The 10,217-nt window shown below is 43.2% G+C and overlaps 1 protein-coding gene across 3 annotated transcripts in view; it reads left to right on the top strand.

The window, feature by feature from the left end:
* Nucleotides 1-10,217, top strand: part of Map3k19 (mitogen-activated protein kinase kinase kinase 19) — a 54,249-nt gene that overhangs the window by 4,681 nt on the left and 39,351 nt on the right. The window contains exons 2-3 of one of the 3 annotated variants that reach the window (XM_031381050.1): nucleotides 2,549-2,744; nucleotides 5,300-5,488. In XM_031381050.1, the coding sequence (XP_031236910.1) occupies nucleotides 2,571-2,744; nucleotides 5,300-5,488 (363 nt within the window). In that variant the 5' untranslated portion in view covers nucleotides 2,549-2,570. Of the gene's footprint in view, nucleotides 1-2,548; nucleotides 2,745-5,281; nucleotides 5,489-10,217 lie in introns of those variants that run through there. The other 2 variants (XM_031381049.1, XM_031381052.1) reach the window with 2 other exon arrangements.

Below are 10,217 nucleotides of genomic sequence, written 5' to 3'. Positions count from 1 at the left end.
AATATATAAGCTGTTCTGAATACCATAGTATAGTGTAAAAACATGAAATAAACAATACTACTAATAGAAAGGGTGAGATAGGAAAAGCAAGATTTCAAGACCCTTATGTTGTAAACAGCCAGACACTGTCACAAACAAACAAGCTGAAAGTGTATATAGATTGTACAATATTGGACTTATTTCTCCAATTACCAAATTAGAGAGACCATTGGATGACAATCAACAAATTTCTAATTCCTCATATTTTTGGATTTCAATCAATTAGGATATGTTGGTAATATTAATTTTCATATTAAGATATTAAGAAAAGGTAATTCTCACTTCCTGTTGTTTTTGTTGTAAAAGGTGGAATTAGATTTGTGTGGATTGATTGTTGAAAGATTACTTTCTTGCTTCTTCTAGGGTGTAGTTTTGCTTCTTATGTTGATGTTTTCTACCTATTATCCTTTGTAGGACTGGATTTGTGGAAAGATATTGTGTAAATTTGGTTTTGTCGTGGAATATCTTGTTTTCTCCATCTATGGTAATTGAGAGTTTTGCTGGGTATAGTAGTCTGGGCTGGCATTTGTGTTCTCTTAGTGTCTGTATGACATCTGCCCAACATCTTTTAGCTTTCATAGTCTCTAGTGAGAAGTCTGGTATAATTCTGATAGGCCTGTCTTTATATGTTACTTGCCTTTTTTCCCTTACTGCTTTTAAAAGTCTTTCTTTGTTTAGTGCATTTGGTGTTTTGGTTATTATGTGATGGGAGGAATTTCTTTTCTGGTCCAGTCTATGTGGAGTTCTATAGGCTTCTTTTATGTTCATGGGCATCTCTTTCTTTAGGTTAGGGAAGTTTTCTTCTATAATTTTGTTGAAGATATTTACTGGCCCATTACATTGGGAGTCTTCACTCTCTTCTCTACCTATTGTCCTTAGGTTTGATCTTTTCATTGTGTCCTAGATTTCCTGGATATTTTGGGTTAGGAGCTTTTTACTTTTTGCATTTTCTTTGACTGTGGTGTCAATGTTTTCTATGATGTCTTCTGCCCCTGAGATTCTCTCTTCTATCTCTTGTATTCTGTTGGTGATGCTTGCATCTATGACTCCTGATTTCTTTCCTAGGTTTTGTATCTCCAGGGTTGTCTCTCTTTCTGATTTCTTTATTGTTTCTATTTCCATTTTTAGATTCTGGGTGGTTTTGCACATTTCCTTCACCTGTTTGATTGTGTTTTCTTGTAGTTCTTTAAGGGATTTTTGTGTTTCCTCTTGAAGGGCTTCTAGCTGTTTACCTGTGTTTTCCTGTATTTCTTTGAGGGTGCTATTTATGTCTTTCTTAAAGTCCTATATCATCATCATGAGAAGTGATTTTAGATCTGAGTCTTGCTTTTCTGGTGTGATGGTGTGTCCAGGACTTGCTATAGAGGGAGAATTGGCTTCTGATGATGCCAGTAACCTTGGTTTGTGTTGTTTATTTTCTTACACTTGCCCCCCACCATCTGGTTATCTCTAGTGCTACCTGCCTTGCTAAATCTGACTGGAATCAGTCCTTCCTGTGATCCTGGTTGTGTCAGAACTCCTCAGAGTCAAGCTGTCTCTGTGATCCTGTGATTCTGGGATCCTGTGACCCTGGGCTTGTTAGAGCACCTGGGAGTACAACACCGTCCTCTGGGTGTTGTGGAACCTGCTTCGGAGCCTGGGCCCAAGGTCTGCTCAGGGAACCAGCCCAGAGAGACTGGAAGGAACTGGAGCCACTCTGCTGGTGGAGTTCCTGTGTGCCTAGTCCCGCTGGTCCCTGTTACTCCCCGTGTTGGGACAGATGTTGTGTCCCCCTCACCTCTGATCCTGAGAGTGTCAGAGCGCCTGGGAGTGGAGCTTCCTCTGGGTGTTATGGGACTGGCTGCCTGTCTGTGTCTTTGTGTCTATGTGTAGATGTATTCCACAGCACACATGTGGAAGTCAGAAGACAACTTCTAGAAGTCTATTCTCTCTTTCTACCATCTGGGTCCTGAGGATTAAACTCGAAGTTTTTTTTATGAGTGCTAGAGAATTAAACTCAGGTTCTTATGCTTGCAGAGCAAGTGATCTTACCAACTGAGCCATCTACCCAGATTCTGTTTACTATATTTTTACACTTGTGTGTGTGTATGAGTTGTATGCCTGTGTGTGAATAGATGGTGAGTGGGTATGCATGCATGTGTCTGTACATATGGATGCCTAAAGTTGATGCTGGGCATTTATTCATTCTCCACTTTATTTATTATAGAGGCAGGGTTCTTTCTCCAAGTTGAGATACTATCACTAGCCAACATGTCCTGAGGAACCTCCATCAGCCTCCTGAGTGGGATTACAGGTGGCTACCAAGCTTGCTTAGTTTTTCTGTGGGTTCTGAGAATTTAGACACACTGAGTGGCAAGTGCTTTGTCCCCCAAGCCACCCCCCTCATTACATCCCGTTTTCCCATATAAAAGAAGGAACTAAACAGCAATAAAGGCAGAACATTTACACTGGAACCACTCACTGTTTTGGTGACTTTTATATCATTAAATCATTTTTTCCTCTCTTTCAGGAAATTATATGGAACCAGCAAGATGAACAAAAACAAATTGATTCATGATTTCCTTGAAGTGGTTTCAAGGGGTGATGTGGAATCCATTTGTGTCCATATTCCTGAAGTCCACTCAACCCTTGGAAACCTTGACTTTCAGCATCCACAGACCGGAAACACGCCCCTCATTACAGCTGTGGAAGAAAACCTAGCAGAGGTACAGTGGGGAGGGAGAAAATAGAGTCTGGCAGGAAGCAAGGAAGGCTTGCCTTGGTTTCCGGAAACTTGAGAGCTTCCCGTTCCTCCACCAATGAACTCCTGTTCCTGGTCCTCGCAGAGTCCCAGCTCAGGGGTCAGGATCATTGACAGCACTGTCTAACAGGCTGCTTTCTGATCCACCTGGGGGGATTTGCAGTCATTATTATTACTGTTGTTGTTGTTAATCTTGTTGTTGTTGTTGTTGTTGTTATTTTAAACTTCCTATAGCTTTTTAGAAAGGAACATAGACAAAACCAAACCAAACCAAAACATCCCACAAACAACTCACACATAGACACACCCAAAGGCCATTAACACTACCCAGGCTGGCCTTGAGTTGTGTATGTAGCCAAGGATGACCTTGAAGTTCTGATCCTTCTTCCTCCACCTCCCCAGCACTTGGATTGTCACAGTCCCCAGTCAATACAGCACTAGGGACAAACTCTAGGGCATCATTCATGCCAGGAGAGCACCCAAACTTCTGAGCTGCATCCTCAGGTCTTGTAACAACTGCCTTCTAAAGTCCTCAGTGACCCTCTTCATTCACACCACTCCCATCTCCCATGCTCCCCTCCGCCATTATATTCACCACACTGTTTCCTTCTCACCTGTCTCTCTATTCCCACTACACTATGAGGAGTTTGAAGTCTGGGTAGTTACCTGGTTCCTTGTTCAGGACTCAGAACAAAGATAAGTCATGACACACACACTGGGCACCTATTCCATCCTTGTTGAAAAAATAATTACTTCAGCATGGGAGTGTAGCTTGTGTACTCTCTGGAAATAAATAAAAGATGTAACTGCAGCATCTAGGACTCTATAAGCCAGAGCTGGAGTAGATTTCTATTGCCTAGCAAGTACAAGACCCTCAATCCAACACTTACTGTTGTTCAGATAGCTAATGAAAATGTAGACAAATGAAATATCATCACAGGGGTGGGCTAGGGTAAGTAGGTAGATGATAGGTAGCTGGTAGATTAGCTGACAGAGTAGATGGTAGTGAGCCAAGTAGGTAGATATATAGAGATGACAAGTATGCAGACAAGAATCGATGGCTGATGATAGGAAGATACATGATAAATAGACAGTAGATAATGAGTTTCATTTTCTAAATTATAAACTCCTGTAAGACTTCAGTGTTGGGATTTTGGGAGCTGAGGTTGAGGTTCAGCTGGTAACGTTTGCTTAGCGTGCACGAAAGCCCAGGTTTGAGTCCCGCACCACAGAAAGCAGGAGTCATGGCCCAACCTTTTATTCCAGGACTTAGGAAGGAGAGGCAAGAGAATCAGAAATTCAGGGTCTTCAAGGTCAGCCTGGACTCCATAAGATCCTCTTAAAAAAAAAAAAAGACTTCAATGCTTATATGGCTTTAGAAGAAAATATTTATAGATCCCTACTCTAAAAATACAGTTCTCAGAGATCACCCATATCGCAGAGTTGGTTTTGTTGTTATTGGTGTTGGGTTTGTTGTTGTTGTTTTCTGGGGGGTGGGGGGGTTGTTGAGTTGGTAGGTTGTCACTATGGATCCCTGGCTGGTCTATAACTCAGTGTAGGCCAGGCTGGCCTCAAACAGAGATCTACATGCCTCTGCCACCCAAGTGTTGGGATTAAAGGTGTGCACTACCACATCAGCCAATATAGAGATTCGGTCTCAACATTTAAAAAGGTAAATCATAGTTACCTGCATTCAGATTGTTTGTCATGGTGATTCTGGGGGTCACCTTACAGATGCTAGGTATGAGCACCAACCACGGAGCTATACCCCCAGCCTACAATTCTCCATTTCCATTCCATTCTTATCTGCCTTTCCTCTTTTATCACGAATGAGAGCAATATCTAGTCTTCTATCCAACCCTGATGTACAGCTGCCACTCAAAAATATGAAGAATTCTAGAAATGGAGCTAGAAGGATTTAAAAGCAGTTGCTGTGCAATCCTGGAGACCAAAGTTGCCATCCCAGAATCCATAGCGGGCAGCTCACAAATAACCAAGGGATCTGAAGCCCTCTTGGCCCTCATGGCCACCCCCTCCCACATACACACATAAACTAACTAACTAAAAAAACCTTGTAAACCAGGCAGAGTGACATACATCTTGAATCCTAGCAATCAAGAGACAGAGGCATGCAGATCTCTTTGCGTTTGAAGCTAGCCCGATCTATTCAGCAAGTTCCAGAGCAATCAGGGTGGGATAGTGAGACGCTAGCTAAAAGAGACAGAACAAAAACAAATACCTGGGTGGTGGTGGTACAAGTCTTTAATCCAGCACCTGGGAGGCAGAGGCAGGTGGGTCTGAGTTCGAGGCCAGCCTGGACTACAGATCAAATTTCAGGACAGCCAAGGGCTATATAGAGAAACTTTGTCTCAAATAACAAGACAAACAAACAAAAAACAAAAAGAACTTTAAAAAATTGGGAGAGGGATGGAAATATGCTCAACACACATAATTATGAACATTTTTAAGCTAAAAATAAAAACACACTGTTTGAATCTGAAGGACGGTATTATTTTGCAGGTTGTTGAGTTTCTCCTAGAAAGGGGCGCGGATATCACCCTTTGCAACTTCAGCAATCAAACTGCGCTCCATGTGGCTAAAGGTGACATCCAGAGACAGCTCTTGGCAGGCAAGGGAATTCTGGCTCCCCAAACGCAGCTCCTACGGAGTTCTTGGCAAGGTGATCTGGAACAGCTTCAACACCTGCTGGTTAGTTACGGCGATGTTTACAGCGGGCAGAGGTGGGCAGGTGGGCAGCAGACAGACGATGCCATCGTATGCCCAGCACACGACTCCTTAAAATTTATTTTTATGTACACTTAGATTCTTAAATTTTGTGTATGTATATTTGTGTGTGTGCGCATAGGTGCATGAGTATGTGTGTGTGCGTGCGTGTGCGTGTGCGTGTGTGTGTGTGTGTGTGTGTGTGTGTGTGTGTGTGTGTGTGTATGTGTGTGTGTATACAGCTATACGAGTGTTCGAAGAGACCCCAAGAAGGTGCTAGATCCTCTGAAGCTAGAGTTATGGGCAGTTGGGAAATGTCTACTGTAGGATTTGGTAGCTGAACTCAGGTTCTTATAATAAGAGTAGCAAACACTCTTAATTGTTAAGCCAGTTCTTTGGGCCCCCAACACTCCTTCCAAAGAAGAAAAAAAAAGTTATTTTCAAATGCAATTCTATTACATTTCAGGCAGGAGAGTGGAGAAAGGTACAAGATCAAAAGGACACAAGTAGAAAACAAGATTCTAAAAGAACAGGGCAGCAACCTATTTCCACCCCCTCCTAGTTAAGTCATGCTGCAGCCCCTGGGAAATGATGATCCCCAGGAAGACCCAGAGGACCGCTGTCAGCTTGCTCAGAGCAGTTCCCTGGATATCACTGCCATTTGCACAGTTACTGTTTAGATCCCTTTGGGCCGGTGGCAATTATTATCTTTATCCTGAAAAGGGAATCAGAGCGCTTACACATTGCAAAATATTTAGCTATGTCCAAAGAACTTTAGAGGAATATATTTGTGTGTGTGTGAGTGTGTGTGTATGTGTGTGAGTATGTGTGTATGTATGTGTGTGTGTGAGAGTATGTGTATATGTGTGTGTATGTATATATGTGTGTGTATGTGTATGTGTGTGTATGTGTATGTATGTATGTATGTGTGTGTGTATGTGTGTGTGAGTATGTGTGTGTGTGAGTGTGTGCGTGTGTGTGCGTGTGCGTGCACAAATCTGCATATGCATGCGAAGGCCACCCACCTTGTTGTTTTTTGAGACAGTCTCTCATCTGCCTGGATCTCATGGCGTAAGATAGACTAGCTAACCAGGGTTCCTCTTGTCCTCTACCCCCCCATCCCAGCACTGGGGGTAGAAGGTCATGCCACCATGCTGTTGTGTGACACTATTCCTGAGAGACACGAACAAATGTCTACTCACCCCAGATAGGGAACCAAAGACAGATCGAGGTATAGATACTACCAAAGGAACAAAGATAGGGGATAGAGGATGAGGGAGAAGGGAAGAACAAGGGAGAGGTGGAAGGGCGCATTTGTCCCAGGGGGACGAAGGACTGCCTCTGGATAAAGTGGAGTCAGATGTGGTCCATAGGAAAATGGCAGTTTATAAAGGTAACGGGAAATTCTGTGTTTAATTTTAACTGGGCATGTTATTAGGGGAGCTGAAGGGGCCTTTTGATGGCTGAACATCAATACTTTAATAGCTGGACCCTGGTAGTCAGCCTTAAGAGAAGGAAGTTAGACCTTGGTGGCTAACTTTAGGCATATAAACAGTTCTTAGCAAGGCAGAAGGAATGGGAGAGAAGGACAAGGCCTGCCAGAGCCATGCTTACCCAGAGCAAGCTGGCTAGAGTCCCTTCAGGTGACTCCTCATGAAAGCATACACACACACACACACACACACACACACACACACACACAACCTACAGGCAGCTCAATGGGTTGGAGAACGTCCTTTGCAGCCAGTTCAGGTTTGCTGATCTAAACCTCTCAGGGTAGCTCGGCAGTTCAGCTCGACACTACGTCCTCAAAGCTACCCATCTGAGATGGACTCTCAGTAGTTAGTCGCAGGGGACAAAATCTTGTCAGTTTCAGGGAGTTCCTGAAGCTACTATGAGTTTTTCACTCACTATCTCTTTTTTTGTTGTTGTTGCTGTTTTTGGTTTCATTTCGTTTTGTTTTGGTTCTTGTTTTGGTTTTCAAGACAAGATTTCTCTGTGTAGCCCTGGCTGTCCTGGAACTAGTTGTGTAGACCAGATTGGCCTTAAACTCAAAAATCTACCTACCCTTTGCCTCCTGAGTGCTGGGATTAAAGGCAGGCACTGGGCCGGCATTTTGATGTTGTTGTGTTGATGCGAGTTTGTTGTTTTGTTTTGTTGAGATAGAATCTCCAGCTTTATTTCCTGTCTAAATGAGCTTTCCTGAAAGATGGAATGTTTGGCCTCTCTTTAGAATATACTGTTTATTTACCTCCCTTTAACATCCCATGCTTTAATGAGCTCTCCTCCAAGATGCACTGTTTTAATCTCAGAGGAAACTATCATACAGCATGCGCCTGGATTTTTTTTTATGTGGGCTCTGGGGATCAGATTTTGGTCCTCATATTTGCATGGCAAATACTTTACTGAGATCTATGCCCGAAGTCTGAAAACTCAATTTAAAAATCTGTTTCTGTTTCTACGTGGGTATCTGTGTGTGCATTCTGGGCACATGAGTACCATGCCCCTGGAGTCCAGCAGGGCACTGGATCTTTTGGATCCGGAGTTCTGGGTGACAATGAGCAACCTGGCCTAGGTGCAGGGAACAGAACTCGGGCCCCCTGCAGGAGCAGTGCAGGCTCTTAGCCAGCAAGCCCTCTTCCTAGCCCCAAGGTTATATTTTTTAAATGTTGTGTTTGGGCGTTACTGATCCTCTTCTTTAGATACTCCACCACAAAGTACTTTGCAAATGGCTTGAATAACCGAGGACTTCAGTTACTAGCGGTTCCCCACTCCTGGCATTGACCTTCATTGCTACTGGGAGACCATGTGATCTCAAAACTGAAAGAAAATCCATACTGCTGCTAGGAAACTTCATTTTGGTGTGTGTGTGTGTGTTTGTGTTTGTTGTTTGTTTGTTTTCTACTCTCTTATGATAAAGATATAAACAGATCAAGAAGTGAAAGACATCCTAACCAGGTCAAGTTCAATGACAATTATAACAAAACCAAAGGGCATTTTCCAGTCTTTCATTATACTTTTAAAAATATCACATTTCTTGAGCTAGGGCTTTGAAATGTTTCCAAAAGGCAATCCTTTTTGCTTAATGGTTTAGTGATCCTGTCCTATGTAACTGTAGCCCAATCTGTGTCTTTATATTATTATTATTATTACCTTTTTTTAGCCCCTGCAGATTTAGGAACCAAGCTTTAAGGAAGTATTTATTGGCTGGAGTGTGAACCCGAGCTTAATCAACAGACACTAAACTGAAGGGCTACTGCGCTCCGACTCTCAGCTCAAAACTCTCACATTGGCTCTCGATAATAATAAGCATTATCTAAAAGGTAGTTTCTTCTCAGAGACTGAGGGGAAAAATTAACTAATTCCCAGAGCAGGCTGCTGAGGTAATATCATTATCTCCATTTTGCCCTGGGAGAAGCTGAGGCGAAGATGCTATCGCCATGGCAGGAACTAAAACACAGATGGAAATGCGCAGGCGACTTCGGTCTATTAAACAAGCACTGTAGATAGTTTTGGCCTTCCAAAAGCTTTTCAGTTCTGACTGTCTGAGTTATATTTTATCCTTCCTTCCTTCCTTTCTTACTTTCTTCCTTTCTTTCTTCTTCCTTTTTTCCTCCTCCTCCTCCTCCTCCTCCTCCTCCTCCTCCTCCTCCTCTTGCTCCTCTTCCTCCTCCCCTTTCTTCTTTCCAGGTGTTAGCACTGGGTGTTTTTATCAATCACCATTCATCTCACTGTCTGTCCAGACAAGGTTTGGTTAGAGAAGCTGGCCAGCAAGCTCCAGGGATCCTTGTGGCTCTGCTTCCTCACGATTAGGATTATAGGCATCCATTGCCACACTGGGATTTTCCTGAGGGTGTTAGCCATCTGAATTTGGATCCTCACACTTGTAAAAAAAGCAAGCATTTTTTACAAGCGAACCATTTTCCTGGCCCAAATTTTACTTTGACTAAAGCAACTAATCAATCCACACGTCACTTCTACTTTGGCTGTATAAATGCAGTTAGGTGACACGTCTTCCTGTTGTGAACCATTCACTCAACAATGTTCAGGGGGCACCTGTCCTATGTGAGTCATACATTAAGTGACTTTCATAGTGTGTAATTAGTCATACAAGCAACCCCACAGGAAAACACTAGTGTGTCAGTATAACTTAGCAGGTCAGTTCTTGACCTTAGAAGGTGGGAGTTGTAGGGCCAGGAAATGGCTCAGTGCTAAAAGCTCTTGTGGTGCGTGCAAGTCTGACAACACCCCAAATTCTATGTCTAAGACCAGATTTTGCAAATGAAAATGCAAGATACTCAGTTATGTTTGGTATATCAGCTACAGAAGAGAAATTATGCGCCAAATGCTAAATTATTCATCATTTAACTTCTCATGCTTTATTTTATCAGAGTTCTTCTTTCCTCTGTGTGTTTGTGTATGTGTACATATTCATGTGCATATATAGGCACATGTGTGCAGGAGAAGGTCAGGGTTAACACAGGGTTTTTCCTCCTACTAGCCTCTCCTCTCCTCTCCTCTCCTCTCCTCTCCTCTCCCCTCCCTTCTTCTCCCCTCCCCTCCCTTCCCCTCCCCTTTCTCCTCCCTTTCCCTCCCCTCTTCTCCCTTCTCCTCTCTTCTCCCCTTCCTTCCTTTTCTCTTCCCCTCTCCCCTCCCTTCCCCTTCCTTTTTCCCTTCCTTCCCCTCCCCTCCTCTTCCTTCTCCTCTCCTCTCC

This window comes from Mastomys coucha, unplaced genomic scaffold, assembly GCF_008632895.1.
Source record: "Mastomys coucha isolate ucsf_1 unplaced genomic scaffold, UCSF_Mcou_1 pScaffold1, whole genome shotgun sequence".
NCBI lineage: Eukaryota > Metazoa > Chordata > Mammalia > Rodentia > Muridae > Mastomys > Mastomys coucha.
This window is presented reverse-complemented; position numbering and strand designations above follow the sequence as displayed.